This window comes from Erpetoichthys calabaricus, chromosome 8, assembly GCF_900747795.2.
Source record: "Erpetoichthys calabaricus chromosome 8, fErpCal1.3, whole genome shotgun sequence".
In the NCBI taxonomy this organism is placed as follows: domain Eukaryota; kingdom Metazoa; phylum Chordata; class Cladistia; order Polypteriformes; family Polypteridae; genus Erpetoichthys; species Erpetoichthys calabaricus.
Window position 1 is genome coordinate 121,413,671 of NC_041401.2, and position 19,340 is coordinate 121,433,010.

The 19,340-nt window shown below is 42.1% G+C and overlaps 1 protein-coding gene across 13 annotated transcripts in view; it reads right to left on the minus strand.

Moving 5' to 3' along the window:
- LOC114656015 (calmodulin-binding transcription activator 1-like) overlaps window positions 1-19,340 on the minus strand; it is a 559,017-nt gene that overhangs the window by 62,750 nt on the left and 476,927 nt on the right. The window contains exon 1 of one of the 13 annotated variants that reach the window (XM_051930417.1): window positions 1,153-1,528. The exons of the other annotated variants lie outside the window; for them this stretch is intronic. Coding sequence (XP_051786377.1) covers window positions 1,153-1,171 — 19 coding nt within the window. The 5' untranslated portion in view covers window positions 1,172-1,528. Of the gene's footprint in view, window positions 1-1,152; window positions 1,529-19,340 lie in introns of those variants that run through there. 13 annotated transcript variants of the gene reach the window in all.

Here is a 19,340-nt window from a genome sequence, read left to right on the forward strand (position 1 = left end):
CACATTCAAGAAATATCCAAGTGAGGAAATGTTCTTAACAGTCTAGGCACTTGTAACAAACTATGTATAAGACAATAAAACTTAGTCTTATACTCTTAAGCAGTAAACTTGCAGTAAATCCTGAATGCCTCACCTAAATGATTATTTATTTAAAGTATATACGGTGAAAAATACACTGTTTCCATGAAATGAAATTAAGACATTGGGTAATCCTTGAGCTGGCGATTCTAACACACTTTTGTACTGAACAGTCATCTACTTTATGAATGCTGTCTGGTCTCTCTAAGTAGTCTGAAAATCTTTGTTGAACTACCTTCTGATACTACTGTTTGCTGAAGTTTGAGCATCAAAGTAATGTGGTTATACTTTCAATGTCTGAGCCAAAATAAAATTAAACTTGTGACTTCATCAAAACATGTTTCACTCACACACTGTTGAATGGACATTGCCAGAACACACATGCAAGTTCACAGTGGGGTAAAGTCGGAAAAACTGGTACAAAAGTATGGTAACAAACAGAAAATTGACAGAAGGAGCTGTCATCAAGATACACTCAGAAAATAACGTGCGAAAAGATACAGGTTCAAAACTCTGTGGGGCATCATGCATACTAACATGAAAGTTAAAATGTTTTGAGAAACACAAGAGTTGCTACACAGTAGAGGCGTTCAATTGCTTTGCAAAAAATGAACACAAGTTCAAGGCTCTTTGTGGAGTCACACACACTAACTTTAGACGTTTTAAGAAACACAAGAGTGGCTGGCTGCATAGTAGAAGGAGAGAAGGCAAGCACCATCAGTAACGCGGGAGCCCTGTGAGGGCTGGGCAGCAAAACAAAACAACACAACTGAGGAAGACCAGAGACGTAGAGTCCGAGAAGTGGTAGCAAGAAGCAAGACGTGGGAGAGGAAGGACAGAAAACCAGGTAAGAGACAAGCTAGACGCTGCAGGCAGTGCACAAGGCAGGACAAGGAGCCTGAGCAAGGCGATGGGAGGGGCGGGGTCACATGAATCCTAACTCTTGTAAAGGCCGCCACAGCAGACCATTACCTGAGTTGGTGTGGACGGGACGGTGGGGAAGGAGGCGGCTGACCGGTGGGCAACCCAATGTGACACAAGACGACACAGAGGCTAGCGAATAACGGCTCTGACCTGCTAATTCATTGTCCATAGACGGCTCGCTCCACAACGTCTCCCCGGCTGCCGTCAGCCTCGCGACATACCACACGGCCTCAGTCTCTCTCCGCGGCTACGTGTTCTTCTCTCTTTGTATTTGAAGAAGCCGCTCACTAACGGTACTCAACAACAATGGAACAAAGTGGTGATGGTGGTAGAGGAGGAGGAGGGGAGAGCGAGAGAGAGAGCGCGATCGAGCAAAAGAGCGACCAAACAGCCCCCCTCGCGCTCTGGGCCCCCGCCCCCTCCTCGCAGCGCCACGCGAGCTTGCGGCGGGGAGAGCGCTTGAAACGCCCCGAGCCGGCGTGACGCCACACGTGCCGCAGGTAAACAGGCGCCCGCTTTGTCAGCCGGAGCTGCAGCACAGCATTCAGGACAACAGGAGAGCCGCCACAGGCTCCTCCCATGTATCCATTCCCGGCAAGCGACGCGGCTAGGGCGCGCGTTTGCCCTGCCTGTGGCTCCATACCTGCAGTGCCGCAGAGCCCAAGTCGCTCCCACTTCTCTGCATTATGACAAATGGAAGGCGGCGGCTGTGGTGGTTTTTGTTCGAAGCGCACTAGTCGGCGTCTCGGAGAAAATCTTGACCGGGCTTCTGTTAAGGATTACGGGCTTCATTCACATCATTGGTTCAGTTCTCGGAGCGCTCAGCGAGACGATTTGTGACATTTTGGGAGAAACTGGGAGCAACACTGAAGCTTACCTCTGTAATTAAGGGAGTACGTTGATCTACTTATAAAATTTAAGCTTTTCGGTTCGTTTTTATTACTATATGAAACACAAAATGGAATTAGTGGGTTCAATATATGAATGGGCAGATGGATACCGAATCTATCCATTTCTGGGAACCCGCTTTTCCGTTACGTGTTTGCGGTAAATCGGGCGAGCGTTACGAACAAATCCTGGCAGTAACAACAGTCTACAACTGTGTTACTCTCATTCACAAGCCCTTGTTCGCAAGTTAATCAGGCGCGAAAGTCATTGTGAAGCAGAAGGAAATCGAAGTCGCCCTGGAAAACCCACAGAAAAATGGAGCATGTGAAAACTTTACAAACGCTGCGAGCTCCATAAGGAATACAACTCGGCTCCCTGAAGGATAGGCAACAGCGTTAGCTATAGCACGTCCCCAGCACACTGTAGCAGCCTACAATAGCATGTCCTATTTCTAGTATATTAGTGTTTTTACGAAATCACGCGTCACATTACAAACTTTTTTTTAATAGAGTTAGTACAACAGTCATACCTGGCCATTCTGGGTTGCAGAGGGTGCAGGTTTTTGTTACAGTCTGCCTAATGATCAGAAGTGAATTATTTTGCCTAAGTGGACTTCTTTACTCTATTTTTTGGATTTGGTGTGGTTTTGGCATTGTAACAGATATTAAAACAGATTATGTCACGTTACGATCTGTCTAGCCTGTTTTAAGCTTGTGTCAGGTCACTTCTTTATAAAAGACTGTTAAATCAGCATTAGATGAGCAGGCACTGATGTGAATGATTGTGTATTAGTATATTTGATATTAAAACACTGCTGTGACAAACCAGATTCCTTCAGGCATATACAGTAAATGATTTGGTCAAGCCTCAATGTAATGACAGCCTTATTATCTCAAAAAGAATATACAACATCTGCCGATATTTACGAAAATGGGAAAGTTAAACCTGGATTTTTTTAAATGTAGGAACAGATGAACAAAGATACCAGTTATAAGCTAGAAAGCTGGCGATTGTCAGATTGGTTTGTATAACCAACCCCTCATTTTTTTCGTAACTCCTAGCTCCTCCCCCATACAAACCAAAACACTTCATAGTCTACAGGCACTAACAAAAATGAAGTAGGTTAGTTCAGCAACATCTTTCATGACTAAAGGTGCTCCGCATCACAGCACAAAACCAAGATTGGTTTGTATATTTTATATTTTTAAAACATACTGTGAAAAAATGATTAAACTTCAATAGTTTATAATGGGGTCACAACAGGAAGTATAAAGGTACTGATTGATCTGCACGTGGGGAATATGTCACAATGCCATGATGATGCCCATAAACACTAGGTCACCGCTTTACAATGGCTGTGAGGGCACACAATTTGTCAGCAGGCCAAGTAAGAACTGGATGACTAACAGTGCCATTCATTTCCTTTTTTGTTTTGTATTCCTCCATTATTATCCATGACAGCAGCCACCAGTCACAAAACAGGTGGCTGTGTTGTCCATGCTTTGCAGCATAACTGACAACCAAGAACTATAAACTGTTCTTTTTTTCTTTCCTTTTTATGTGTACAGCCTCCCCAGTTGCTTGATCTCTGTAAAAGCACAAACATGTTTTCACAGTTAAGAAATCCGGCGAAAAATCAATCAAAGCATATTGTATGTTGATAGCCCAGGCATGGGCAAATGTCTCTTTGAGTAAACTCTTCCTTAGAAGATAGTAGAAAGTGTGTGGAACTGCCCTTATAGTCAAGGTATCCATATTTACAATTCTAGTGTGTACTTACTTTTATGTTATGATAATTTCTGGAAGAGCAGCTGCTGAGACAAATTAAAACTATCACAAATATTGGAAAGCAGGCAAAAACTTCAGGGGAGGACAAAATTTACATTTGTAAGTATTTTAGCTTAACTGAAGTGTTTGAGTAATTGAATATTTTCAGACTGGCTTAATCCAATTCAGGTTTGTGCAGTGACAAAGTGTATCCTGGAAGTGTTGGTCACAAGGCAGGAACTGATCCTGAATAGGATATGCCAATAAATAACAGGGCACATTCACCCACTGCAGGCTAATTTAAAGTCACTAATGAACTTAAAACATAACCCTTTGAAGTGTGGGAAGATGTGCTGATTGAGATTTGACTACAGTCACCTAAACCTGTCTCATGTGGCTCTTTGAACGTTTAAAAGCCTGTACAGCAGCTGTCCTTTTATCTCACTCCCTTGTCTCTCTTCTCCCCCAGACATCCTCAAACACTATTCGATCTGTTTTCACTGTTCCATTAGTTCACAGAGTAATATTTTCCATTTGTTTGTGTTAATGCAATCTTTACTATCATTTTTTTGAGATTATCAAATTTTCCTACTTCCATTATCTCTAACCTGGTCTGCATGAGTGTCGTGCCAATGTTTTGGAATTCTTTACGACATTCTACTTTGTGTCCCTGGGCGTGGTTAAATCATTTGGCACAAAGTCTAGTCTCGCGGGACGGGTTGATTATTACTTTCCTTATTTTCAGAATTTGCACATAGATTATTTTTGTTCTTATTTGCTTTCTTTTTGCATTCTTTTCTCTCCAATGCTGTGAAGTTAGATGACCGTGGTCTTGTTTGAAAATGGTTGTAAGTAGGGCGTGACTTGCAAAAGTCACCATCTCACGGGACTTGCTTCCAAAGGTTGTAAGTATGACGTGACTTGACCGTCTTGCGGGATGTGAAAGTGTCTCTGTCTCTCTTCAAAAGATCACGTCTCATCCCAAGATTTTTTTTTCTAATAGAGACATATAAAAATGTAAAGTTGACTCACTAAATGTCTGTTTCTCCAACAAAAAACACTATTTATTGTTTAGGTAGCTTCCTTAGCATTATGCTTACCCCAGCAAAACAAGCCAAAAGCATTTAATTTTTTTCAACAACAAAAATGTTGTTATGTGTAACAGAAACATGTATATACCAAAATGTCAATACATAATCACAGTATGTATGAAAGATATATCTAGTGTACAACACAAGGGCAAGCATACACTAGAACAATATATTATGTTTTAAACAAACACTGAAATTAAGTGAAACAACTGAGAAATAGGTATATCTAAAAAGGTATATCTAGTGTCCACTGCTTTATTGATGCAGATTTAGTACACATGCTTCATGTGATAAGTTTTGAAATTGTCAACAAGTGCACATAGTCACTGTTGGAACAGATATCAAAAGATTTTTTTGGTAATGTTTTTTTATGTTGCTTGCGCATGACAGAATAGAATATCAGTTCCTGAGACACACAATCAACACTGCCCATTGTGTTATTGTAACCTACCACAGCGCAGTGACTTCCACATTTCCCCTAACACAAACATTGAGAGTTGTTGTATTGTGTACAGTGCTTAGGAGGCAGCTGTCTTTTTGTCCTACTGCTTGACTGCAAAAGTTTTGCCATTTTGCCGCACAGCTACTGCATCACATTGTGCGCTTGACGCATTCACAAGACAGAAGTCACCAGGCATATCACGGCCGCTCAGTTGTACAGAGCTGTATGCATCAGTTTTTCTTTGAAGTAAAATCTTGAGCAGTTCAAGTGAGGTATAGAAACTGTTCATCATTAAACGGTAACCTTAGTCAAGCAAAGGGTGCACCAGTGACAGCACAAATGATGTAGTGCTGTGTTGACTATACTTGGTGTTGATCTTATGCTGTATTGACTGTGCTTTCCTTCCCACTTGATCCCTCTACTGGTATAAAATATCGAGTTCCAGATGCACCCAGAGTTTGCTTTGAATAGCATGTAGAACTTGTTACTGAATCTTGTCCATTTGGATATGATGTATTGTTACCAATGATAGCTTTCCCTTGTAATCCATGAGACGTTAGTCAATATTTATGTCAAGGTCTAGAACATAAAATATCTGCATATTTTTGGTGACCCCTGACACACATGCCAGTTTGTACAGTTTCAGTGCTGGGTGATTGGCTTCATCATAGTCATCATTATTAGTGAAATGCAGGTATTTCATAATAAGAAAAAAAAAAAAAAGACATTCACTCATAAGTTTGCAGAAAATGGGTATGTCTGCAGCAACCAGTTTGTGGACCATGTCTGAATTGGTTTATCCATTATGCCCTGCAGTATAAGGATACTGAAAACTCCCACGTGCTCTCCGCAGCTACATGCTGCCAGCAACATTACTTAAGTATTTTTACTACTTGAATATCATTTTGATTGTAGCTGTTTTCTGGATATTATACAGAACTTTAGCATTTAGTGGCTGTAATTTGCTGTTAACGCCTTACAGCGTTTAATATCATTGCTTTTGGAGAAATCCTACTCGGCCCGCTATTACATTTCCTGAATGTTGGCTCTGTCGTTAGGATCTTGGTGATTGTCTTGCTTCTGGAGTCCTTTGCAATTTGCACCACAGCTGTCCAACTGTACACATAAAGACTACGGCCAACTATTTACATTGGGGCCATATCTCCTCCGCTCGCCGGCATGCTTCGGTATCTGTCATCGCAACTGTTGGAGCTCAACAACCACAGCCTTCCATTTGACATCACAGTCATCAAACAACTTGGACTCCTCTGTCGCCCCCGCTACATCCATAGGGGATCTGGTCGGCGGTTTGTTTACATCAAGACTGGGAGCTCCATTCCGTCCTTGTGGTCAGCAGCACCTCGCTCCATGGCAGCCCGAACATGTCATCCGAGCGCCATTACCACGGAGACTAAAAACACTGCTCGGCGGCGGTCCAGGCGAGACGGAAAGCCTGGAGTGGGTTTCAGCTTTCTTCGTCCTCTGGTTAAAAGCAACACCTCGCTAAACATCAAAGTTGAACTTTTTAATGTTCAGTCCCTGACAAATAAAGCCTGTCTAATTTATAATCACATTGTAGACAGGGGGATTGACATTATTTGTTTGATTGAGACCTGGCATAAATCCGAGGTATACTCAATTTTCAACGAGTCCTGCCCTCCTGGGTACACCTACCTCGAAAAGGCCTGCAGCTCTGGATGTGGCAGTGGTCTGGCTGTAATCCATCGGATTGGTTTGCAATTATCACTTCTCCCCCTTCCTAAATTCTCAACTTTTGAATGCCTGGCAATAAATTGCCAGCATCCACTTTTTATAACAATACTTCTTATTTACAGACCACCAAAGCAACACCCTGCTCTCATCTTTCTGTACAACATCATCAAATGTACTGATTCTTGGAGATCTGAACATTCATGTTGACACTCCCTCTAATTATTCTGCTGCCCAGCTCCTACAGCTCCTGGACTGCCTAAATCAGAGGCAACTTGTCGAGGTCCCCACTCACAACAAGGGCCATACCCTCGATTTAGTCATTACTGACTCAGTCCTCATCTCAGACCTCCAAGTGCTTGATCTGGGTGTTTCTGATCACAAAATTGTCTCAATGGATTTACCCACAAATTCACTATACTCTAAACCACAGCGCTGTATCCATTTCAGGAACCTGAAAAAAAATAAATTTGATTTAAAAGCTGACATTAAGATCTTCTCCATTGCTCCCCACCTTTCTTCTGTCAGTGAATTAGTCGATTACTACAACAATGGGCTCCACAACATCCTTAAGACCCATGCCCCAGTTAAATCACAAATGGTCTCTTTTGTAAAATCTGCCCCGTGGTTTACAAGTGAGCTTCGACAGATGAAAACAGCTGGGTGAGCCCTCGAGCAGCGTTTTGTTGCAACCAGTTTAACGGTCCACAAATTAGCTTATGGGGAACACCAAAAAAACCGGTGCCAGATCTCAATACTATTCAAATTTAATCAACAACAGTCCTGGAAATTCCAAACAACTTTTTTTTCGTGCTAAACCATTTACTCAATCCTCACACCTACACCTGTAATAATTTCACAAAGGAGCAGTGCAATAATTTTATTGAATATTTCACCTCTAAAGTGGACATCATCCGCTCCTCATTGTCTGCCTCCAGCCCTCTATCGCTGGATATTTCTACATCAAAGCCAATGGGCTGCCTTCCCCAGTTCCTCTGTACCACAGTTAAAGAAGTTGAGGACATCATACAGAGGATGAGACCATCAACGTGTTCATTGGACCCTTTTCCTACTCCTCTGGTAAAAGCTAATGTATCAGATATAAGCCCTCATATTGCTGATATCATTAATCACTCTCTCCAGAGCAGCTTAGTCCCACTGGCCTTGAAAACCGCAAAAATTAGACCTCATTTAAAAAAATCCTCTTTGGATCCTGAAGTGATAGCAAACTATCGCCCGATCTCCAACCTTCCATTTTTGTCTAAGGTTTTGGAAAAGGTTGTTTTGGTTCAGCTTCAGGATCACCTCAAAAGATTCAATCTGTTTGAAAAATTTCAGTCTGGTTTCCGACCTTCTCACAGCACAGAGACAGCCCTGATCAGAGTCACTAATGACCTCCTGATGGCTGCTGACCAGGGCTCTCCATCACTCCTTATCCTCCTGGACCTTACAGCTGCATTTGATACGGTAGATCATAATATTCTCCTTCATCATCTTCACTATAAAATTGGACTTTCTGGCATTGCTTTAGAGTGGTTCGAGTCCTATCTTACAGACAGGACTGAGTATGTGGCCTTGGGGGATGCTAAATCTCATACCCACACTGTCACCTGTGGGGTCCCACAAGGATCAGTCCTTGGGCCGACCCTCTTTAATATCTATATACTAGCCCTGGGTCACATCATCCGCAAGCATGGAGTTTTATTCCATTGCTATGCCGATGATACGCAGCTCTATGTGAGACTGGACTCAACTTTTCTTACACCTCCATCAACTTTTTCCTCTTGCTTGAATGAGATTGAGGCCTGGATGTCCAAGAACTTCCTCAAGCTGAACAGCACCAAAACTGAAGCTCTTTTAATTGGCACCCCCCATCTACTTTGTTCCTCTGTAAATTGTATTTCCTTTTCTGACCGTACTATTACCCTCTACCCTTCTGTTACAAATCTGGGTGTCAAGTTAGACTCCCATCTGTCATGTGATATACATATCCATCACCTTTGTAAAATTGCATTCCTTCATCTCCGAAACATAGCCAAACTTCGTCCCTACCTCTCCCTCTGTGATGCTGAAAAGCTGGTTCAGCCTTTGTCTCATCCAGACTGGACTATTGTAATGCACTCCTCATCGGGATACCCAACTAAAGCCTTCAAAAGCTCCAACAAATTCAAAATAGTGCTGCAAGAATCCTGATGAGGGTGCGGAAATATGAACACATTTCACAAATCCTTCGATCACTTCATTGGCTCCCTATCCATCTCCGTATCGAATACAATCTCTGTTTGTTTACTCACCAGTATATTCATGGAAATGCTCCATAATATCTCAAGGAACTCCTTATACTGCAATCCACTACAAGAAACCTCTGTTTTACAAATACCTACCGCCTTCGCCCCCCTGTGACCAAACTTCATACAATGGGAGACCGAGCATTTGTAGCCGCTGCTCCACGGCTCTGGAATGCCCTACCAGAGAGCCTAAGAACACAGCAGATTGTGGGCTGTTTTAAAAAAAACAGCTAAAGACTTTTCTATTTAGGAAAGCTTATTAACAAGAATGCTATAATTATTGTTGTTTTATCTCTGTTTTTATCTTGCCTTGCCTTTGTTTAAACTTTTTATGTTGCACTTTGAGATTTACTGCTAATGTAAATTGCCCCTATAAATAAACTGCAACAAGCAAATGGTTTACTGTGACTTTTCTGATTCTGCTTAGCATAGCAGTTCAATTCAACAACTATTTTACCATCAACAAATCATAAATAGTCCAGATAATCATGATCAACAGACTTTTGTAAGCCAGGTTACCTGTAAATGGACAATGAAGAGGTGCAGGATTGTCAGCAGTAAAATGAAGCCAACACCAAATAAGAATATAACTAAAACTTGGCAGGTCAGAATCTACTGAATATGTATCAGTTTCACTGTCTGTGTCAACGTCTGATGATCACATCATCACTACTGCTTGATTCAAGCAATGGATCAGTTTCAGTTTGTTCTAATACTGGCTTTAATGTCTTTTCATTCATCATCATGTTTTTGGTTGAAGGCTAAACCCCATTCATGAATATTGATGATTTAATGCTCATGATTTGTTCACAGCATGATGTTCTTTCATTCACTAGATGGCAGCAGGATACTGTCCCAAGAGTTATTTGGGCTTAACACTGTAAAGTAGATCATTAAATGTCACCCTGAGTCTGATGCGGTTAACTGTAATTACTTAGAATTGGTTAACACCAAGTAGGTTAAAAAACATAAATCTAGGACTGTACAGTTAAGGCAGTAGGTCTCTACTAAGAAAGGATATTTCAATATAATATATAGGAGTAAAAAAAAAAACCCATAACAGAAAAAATTAAATACCCCAAAATCTCAAAAATGCTTTGACTGATGTAATTGAAATTTTGTGACATTATAAAAAAGAGAAAAATTAGCTGACCAGTGTTTTTTTCATTTGTAGATATTTGTCATTATAATGCTGTAGTTAATGGATTATTAAAAAGCACCTCATCTTTTTTTCCACTCAGTGCAGACAAGTGTGTCTGTTAGTTGAGTGCTGCCAGCACCACAGCGGCATTCAACAATAGCGTCCATGGATGAGTGAATAAGCAGAGGGAAAAGAGAGAGGATGAGTTGTGACCTCTGAAGTAGAAGAGGGAAGATTCTCCAAAACTGTAGTAACATGTGGTTACACACTTGTAGTGTGCCATACACCTCAAGTCTAGCTGCCAGGGACATAGAGAGAAATACCGGAGGAGTTGGATTCCCTGCCAGAGAATGGGAATGGCCACTCTACACAGTGCCGGTCAACTCATTAGACAACATACAGTAGGTAAATCCTATGCATGTGCGTAACACCAAGAGGGGCCCAGTCCCTTCTAATTTATTATGCCATAAACTGCATGTTTGGACCCCACAACCTCGGTCTTTGACCTGTGTAATATCACTGTCTAAACTCCCCCGTTAGGCCACAGTATTTACAACTTTGCCTAGGGTACTAAAAATGGTAGCGCCTACTCTGACTATACATTATGACGGGTGGCCGGGTCCCATGCCCGGCTGGGATACCCCTGCTGCATATGTTCCGGGGGAGCAACCATGGGCAACTCAATACCTCCCCCGGGAAGCTTGGTAGCAGCTTCCCTGGCCGATGGTGATTTCCCAACCTCCCACAGGGCTCCATGTGAGATGGAGTCCTCCACAGACTGGTTGGGAGCTGAGGTGGCCGCTAGGGTGTGCTGCTTGGATTCAACAGCCCAGCTGGACGAGTGTTCAGCCCCACTCGGGAGTGCAATTGGGACCAGGTGGTCAAGCACCTGGAACACTTCCGGGTGGGCTATAAAAGGGGCCAGCCACCATCACTCCACGGCCAGAATCGGGAGGAAGAGGACAAGGTTGCCTGGGAGGAGTGGTGGTACCAAGGTGGAGAGTTGTGTGTCTTGTTTAAGTGCTTTGGAACTGTGTATTGCCTGAGGGGTTCACGGGGAAGTCATGCCCCACAGGTGAAGAAAAATAAAAAGCCTGTTGGATTTTACACGTGCCTCTGTGTCAGTCTGTGCCGGGTCGGGCGCTATATAGCGCCGTTTACAACATGTAGTTAAGGATATTATTTCTTTTCTATAAGATGCTGTTTGTAATTCTCACCAGTACACAGGGTGCTAACATTGATACACTATATTGTAAAGCTCATAGACTGCATACTGAAATACATACATTAATAAGATTTTGTCTTATGCACAATATACTGAAATGTGTACACCGTATACTGACATGTATATACTGTCTGTTTTGTTAATAGTCAACAAACTTTATACATTTTGTCCATCACAGCAAGTTTTTGAATATATTCTAGTTTCAATTATGTGAACAATGTAATTCTAAAGTCACAAGATGGCATTTGGTAATGGATGAGGCAGGCGGCTGGGCGCCATACCCAGCCGGGACGCCTGGAAGGACCGGGAGAGGGATTATACCTCCCCCGGGGCCACGAGAGGACAGCCACCCTGGTTGCTATGGGGGTCATGGGAACCGACCTTATAGGGGCCTGTGGCCACCACCAGGGGGCGCCTGGTGGATCCTGGAGCCCTGGAAGCCAGCACTTCCGCCACACCAGGAAGTGCTGGCGGAAGGAATTAAAGGGTCACCCGGAGTGATTCCGGGTGCTCGTGTGGCAATTCCGCCACACCAGGAAGTGCCGGCGGATGTTCATGAAGGGGCATATGGAACATATCCAGGGGCCTCATGCATAAACGGTGCGTACGCACAGAAATGTTGCGTACGAACCTTTCCACGCTCAAATCGCGATGTATAAAACCTAAACTTGGCGTAAAGCCATGCACATTTCCACGGTAACTCATTCCTTGGCGTACGCAATTTATCCACCCGGTTTTGCAGACTGGCGGCACCCAGTGTCAAAGCAGTGCTACTGTTCCTGTGTGATCACCCTTTCTTTCTTAAATCCACATTCCTGGCGCGGCTTTATAAATACACTGAAATTAACTGCATATTGTTTATTAGTGTAATGCATCTGATTGTAATTAACCTGTAGCAATATAATGGTCCAGGGAATAGCCATAGTATTCCAAATACCATAACTGCTTTAGCGTTGTAACTCTCACTGCATCTTCTTCTTCTTTCAGCTGATCCCGTTAAGGGTTGCCACAGCAGATCATCTTTTTCCACATTACTCTCACTGCACCACTCGGAGTATTTATATCACTGTATCTGAGTGGGGAATCACAGCAGCAGCTGATTGGAAAGAGAATTATCGGTACACAGCATGAAGCAGATGCTGCCTGAGCCACAGCAAACGCTTTAGTCCCTGTACGGACTTCGCGGTTTAGAAACAGTTTCATCCCAAGAACTCTAAAGGCACTAAATCAGTCCATCAAGTGCTCCTTGTAGAACTGTTTGTACTTATAAGTACAATCACCCCACTGTAAACTTGCACTACAGTTATAATATTGCACAACCTGCGCCACTTTATAAAGCGCGTATTTACATGTGATGACGGTATTCATTTCTAAGACGAAATGCAGCAAAACATGTTGATTATATTATACAGATAAAACTTTAACTTCATTTAAATAATCTGTATTGCTAATAATTAAACATGTGAGGACACGGTGCCGCAGCGCTAGCTAGTTCAGGGATTGTTCCTGCCTTGCGCTGTATTCTTGCTGGTGCTGACGCGACACTGGAAAGATAGACGGATATAATAATTAAACACGTACTACTAAGATATTTCAATGTTCCTTAAAAGTTTTGAAGAATCGAAGTTCTAAGCTTACAGATGGCTTCACGTCTATTACATAGCTTATTGTGTGGCGATTGAGTTTTTGGAGAAAGAAAAGTAAGGACAGGAATTGGAGGTTAGTACGTTTGAAAGAGACAGTACTGCTGTGATAAATTATTTCATTGAAGGTTGCGCATGGTGCAGCAAGCCTCTTGTGTGAGACATGAACAAGCACTGCGCCACCGTGTTCCCATGTTTAATAACATGCTTTCATTCCTATCATCATGCAAATTATATCACGTATACATCTCAGTATTTTAATTATTCACAGAGCTGTAATATCACGAATGTAATGGATTATGTGTCCTGTCGGAGAAAGAGAAAGCCCGTTTAAAAAGCAGGTAGTGATTCACACATAGAGCACATAGAAGATCAAATACAGAACAAAGCATTTAACATGCCACTTTAGTTACAATGGGATTTGAGAAACTAGTAAATTAAACGATTTTAAGATGAAGTTTATGATGTTCTACTTTAATGGCAAAATAAACTACGTGATTAAAGTGGAAATTTCGAGATTAAAGTTGACATTTCGTGCTTTTTTCCCCACTGTGTGCCTTTTTTTTGTCTGTACCCTAATAAGCTTTCATATGACACTCAGACGGTGGGCTACGACTCGCTTTTTCACGGCGACTTTGATATGTGATTTCTTTTTTATTTCGGGCACTGTGCGACTTTGTGAAGTTGAGCCTTCGAGTTTCTCCGACACTCTGTCACTCGATCAGCTTTCTTTTGTTGATTATACCACTGTTTAAACCAACAAATAGTACGTTCTTCCTTTGCCTCCACTTGGTATTCGCTGAAATTCTTATATTTCCCCCTGTGCTTTTCCCATTGTCTTTTCACAGAAGGCTATTTATATTGATTTGCATATTCAAAGAGGCGTAATTCTGGGAGGAGTTGGGGCGGGACAGAAGGCGCGTGCACGTGCGTTACTTTTCACGCAAATCGGGATTTATGTAGTGGAAGAACGTGAAAGTATGCGTGCGCACAGATTCCTGCATCTGGATTTTTCTGTGCGTACGCACAATCCTGCTTTTGTGCTTACGCCATGTTATAGTGTGAGTTCTACGCACGGCGTTATACATGAGGCCCCAGGTAAGCACAAAAGGGGCCACCTTCCAACAGTCGAGAGTGGGGAGGAAGAGGACAAGGCTTCAGAGGAAGGAGAAAAGGCAGCCAGAAGAGGACCATCGAGTGGCCCAAAAGATAAAGGGTGTTTGGTGCTGGAGCACTGTATGCTGTGCGGGACTTACGAACTTGTACATAATGTAAATAAACTGTGTGTGGTGGACTTAAGAACGGTGTCTGTCTGTCTGTCTGTCCGGGCTGGCTCTCACATGGGTTAATATGTTGTAATGGATTTAAAGCTGTTTTCTTATAATTAGTCCACAATGCACTCATATTCTTGTAGAGTAAATGTATCCATTATCACCAGAACGCATTTTGTGTATTTTAAGGGAGACGCTTGGCAAAGTGAAGTTTACATATTGATTTGGAACAGGGATTGATGGCTACCATTGTCCATGAAACATGGAATTGTCATGGGTGACCTGGGAGTAGAAGATATTCACACTTCGTGTATTCTGTGATGAGACTGAACGGGTCACCAATACTTCCCACATATAACCTTGCTGGGTTGTAACAGATAAAGAGGAGGATGAGCATTCTGGGCTCTAGATAGTCCTTGTCATTTGATCGATTATATAAAACAATATACAGACTGGTGCAGTGTATAGCATAATCATTCCTTACATAATAAAACTCCTGGAGCTAGCAAATTGTAATGTAAAATATTGTAAAAGTGTTTTCTTTACGCTGTGCTAATCAACAGACAGTTTAGTTTTTATTAGTGATAATAATAAAGTAAATAAGTCAGATTTAGTTCTAAATAAGAAATGAAAGCAAAATAGATCTTCAAAAATTGAAAATATCTTGTGGTGATCATTTCCTATTCTTTCAAGCATTCTTTTATCAAAAACATATTAATACTAGACAATGGGTAGCTCTTGCTTAAACCAAATACACATTTGTATATAATATCAGAATTATTCTGATACCAAATGTGAGTGCCACTGAGGACAGACAGACATCCTGGCTGGATGAAGGCATGACTTTGTGATAAAATGGAAGATGTCGGGATGGACAAGCAGAAGCTGGAGCAGTTCCATCCCCCATATGTTAGGTGGCAGTGTTCCACTGGAGGCGTCCCAGCTTGGACACCCACAGGGTTTCTGGGAACTGGAGTCCAGGGGGGCAGCCCTGTTGGGGTCCCTGGGTGCTGCAAGGGGGTGTTGTAGGGTAAAGACTACCTTCGTTTTCAAACCTGGAAGTACACCCCACAAGTCATGCCAGGTCACCAGGAGCTGTTCTGGGTCCAGTATAAAAGGAGCTGGAGGTGGAAGGAGAGGAGTAATTTTATTATTTGTATGGTGTCTCGGCTGTATTTCATTGTTTTGGTACATGTTGGAATAAAAAATCCATTATTTGAACTGTGTCAGACATTATTGGGTTTGGGGTTTGGGTCTCAGTGGCGCCCCCTACGGGTTACACAATAAAAGGTTATAATATTTTTGATTATTGCAAATATCAAATTAATGTTTTCTGACAGCTAAGCGGTATCTATGAGGGCAGCAATGCACAGGCAGGACAAAACGCAACCTTGACACATATCTATTCAAAAAACTTATGTACTCAAGTGTTATTGAAAAGACTGCATTAGTCCATTAAATGACATTGGAGTTGTTTTGTAAATGTCAGTTTGTACTGTTGAAAGTTAAATATTCAGCATTTTCAGTATTAACTTTAATGGAAAAATCTATGTGAAATCCTAAGTGCATTCCTGTCCTGAAGCAGTAAAACGAAACTAGAAACCTGCAAGTAGATTTCACCAGGGGCCATGCAGCTGAAGATCAATTTGAACATTAATATATTGTACAAAGGCAAGATCGCAATTTCCCAGTACAAACTGCGCCAAGGAGTACTTTGACTATGTTCTTTTAGGTACTGTCAGCTTTAATCTTGCAGTGTCAAAATATTAGTTTTACTGAATCTGCAAGCAATGCTATCACAAGTAAGAAATACACGAAAAATGAGACATGTACTTACTATGCTGAATATAAAGGTTAATTTATACATTTGACTCATGAGACTTTATCTGCTGCATCCTTTACTCTCATGTTGCTCAATTCATAATACTGCTGTAAGAATAAGAATCTTGCTAAATCTAGAAGGTTCTAGCTTTTAGTCTTAAATCTATGTTTTGGCCTTTAGTTAAATTTAGGGCTAATTTCAAAATCTGTGATCTAATATTTATAGCTGTCAGTGATGTCAGCCCCATTTACCAAACAGAGTCTATATGTACCTACACACAAGACCATACCAGTGTGATCATAGTTCATAGGTCATCTTATAGTCCCAAAGAAATGTATTACAATAGGTGGTAGCATTCAAAAACCTCTGACTGCCCTCCGTAACTAAAGATCATGTTTGGCATTATTGCACATCTCGTCTGTGTTGTGGGGTCCAGGAAAGGTGTATGGTGCTAACATCTCAGTGGGTAGCCACTATCAGCTGGCACATGTGAAGACATTATTGCTGATGCAATGAATAGTATAGGTCATATGAAACTGGTTCAGCCAGTTACCTTACCAACAACCCAGCCACCACATACTGCACCGTCACATCCGTCAAAGCTACTTTATAGGTTGACCCCAAGCCACAGAGACATGTTGTTTGCCAGTCTTAATTTGGCATCACATATGACGTGTGTGTTAATAAAATGTGTCAGCTTATTGTTAACAAAAGCAGCTTAATTCTCGCTAGATGCCCTTATAGCAGTTTAAGTAGTAAAGTGCTCCGATTATGTTAGGAGAACCGGAGACTGCTGCAAATTGCTTTAGTTATTGGTAAAAAAAAAATGTTATGTTTTATGTATGTACACCCACGCCATATGAAAACTGGACGTGGTGCTTCCTTACTCAGGTAATAGCTTTCAGCACAGTGAGCATGAAGGAGTGAAGTTTGGCTGAGATGTTCCTGACCTGTCACCCAATTCTCTGAGAAGTGACAACAGATAGACTATATAAACTGATGAAAAAGTAAAAAAGGCTCTTCAGTGTAAATATCCAGCATTGACCCTCTTAAAAAAGGAAGTTTGTACATCACATTCAATGGTTTTGAGGTTTAAAATGTCTGTGACGTCAATGCACATTATAATAATGACTTGGTGATAAGAATTACATGTGTGAGGCATTGTTTAGCTGGAACAGAGAATACTAGACATGAGGAGTTGATGGGTAGGTCTGGTGTCAAGGAGAGGAATGCAGACAGTCATATAGTAGTGAATTTTGTGAAAAGGGTGGCCATGGCTGTGGTGAATATGTATTTTAAGAAGAGGGAGGAACATAGGGTGACGTACAAGAGTGGAGGAAGATGCACACAAGTAGATTATATCCTAGGCAGGAGGGTCAGGCTAAAGGAGATTCAAGACTGCAAAGTGGTGGCAGGGGAAAGCATACTTAGGCAGCATAGGATGGTGGTCTGGTTGGATGACATTGGAGATCAAGAAGAGGAGGAGTGTGGGCAGAGACAAGGATCAAATGGTGGAAGTTGATAAAGGAAGACTGCAATGTTGAATTCAGGGAGGAGGTAAGACAGGTACTGGTTGGGAGTGAAGAGTTACCACACAGCTGGGCAACTACAGCAAAAGTAGTAAGGATGATAGCAAGAAGGGTGCTTGGCATGACATCTGGACAGAGGAAGGAGGGAAAGGAAACCTGGTGGTGGAATGGGGAAGTACAGGAGAGTATACAAAGGAAGAGGATAGCAAAGAAGAAGTGGGATAGTCAGAGAGATGCAGAAAGTAGACAAAAGTACCAGGAGATAAGGCATAAGGTGAAGAGAGAGGTGGCAAAGGCTAAAGAAAAGGCGTACGATGAGTTGTATGAGAGGTTGGACACTATTGAGGGAGAAAAGGACCTGTACCGATTGGCAAGACAGAGGGACCGAGCTGGGAAAGATGTGCAGGTTAGGGTGATAAAGGGTAAAGATGGAAACTTACTCACAAGCAAGGAGGGTGTGTTGAGCAGATGGAAAGAGTACTTTGAGAAGCTGATGAATGAAGAGAATGAGGGAGAGAGAAGGTTGGATGATGTAGAGATATTGAATTAGGAAGTACAATGGATTAGCAAGGAGGAAGTAAGGACAGCTATGAAGAGGATGAAGAATGGAAAGGCCATTGGTCTGGATGGCATACCTGTGGAAGCATGGAGGTGTTTAGGAGAGATGGCAGTTTTTAACCAGATTAATGCTTAATGCAATCTTGGAAAATGAGAGGATGCCTGAGGAGTGGAGAAGAATTGTACTGGTACTGATTTTTAAGAATAAATGGGGATATGCAGAGCTGTAGTAACTACAGAGGGATAAAACTGATGAGCCACAGCATGAAGTTATGGGAAAGAGTAGTGGAAACTAGGTTAAGAAGGGAGGTGATGATTAACGAGCTGTAGTATGGTTTCATGCCAGAAGAGCACCACAGATGCGATGTTTGCTCTGAGGATGTTGAAGGAAAAGTACAGAGAAGGCCAGAAGGTGTTGCATTGCGTCTTTGTGGACCTGGAGAAAGCATATGGCAGGGTGCCTCGAAAGGAGTTGTGGTATTGTATGAGGAAGCCAGGAGTGGCAGAAAAGTTTGTAAGAGTGGTACAGGATATGTACGAGGGAAGTGTGACAGTGGTGAGGTCTGCTGTAAGAGTAACAGATGCATTCAAGGTAGAGGTGGGATTATATCAGGGATCGGCTCTAAACCCTTTCTTATTTGAAATGGTGATGGACATGGGTATCAGCAAGAGTGAAAGGGAAGCTCTACAGGACAGTAGTGAGACCAGCTATGTTGTATGGATTGGAGATGGTGGTACTGACCAAAAAACAGGAGACAGAACTGGAGGTGGCATAGTTAAAGATGTTAAGATTTGCACTGAGTGTGACAAGGATGGACAGGATTAGAAATGAGTACATTAGAGGGTCAGCTTAAGTTGGACAGTTTGGAGACAACGTCAGAGAGGCAAGACTGCATTGGTTTGGACATGTGCAGGGGAGAGATCCTGGGTATATTGGGAAAAGGATGCTAAGGATGGAGCTGC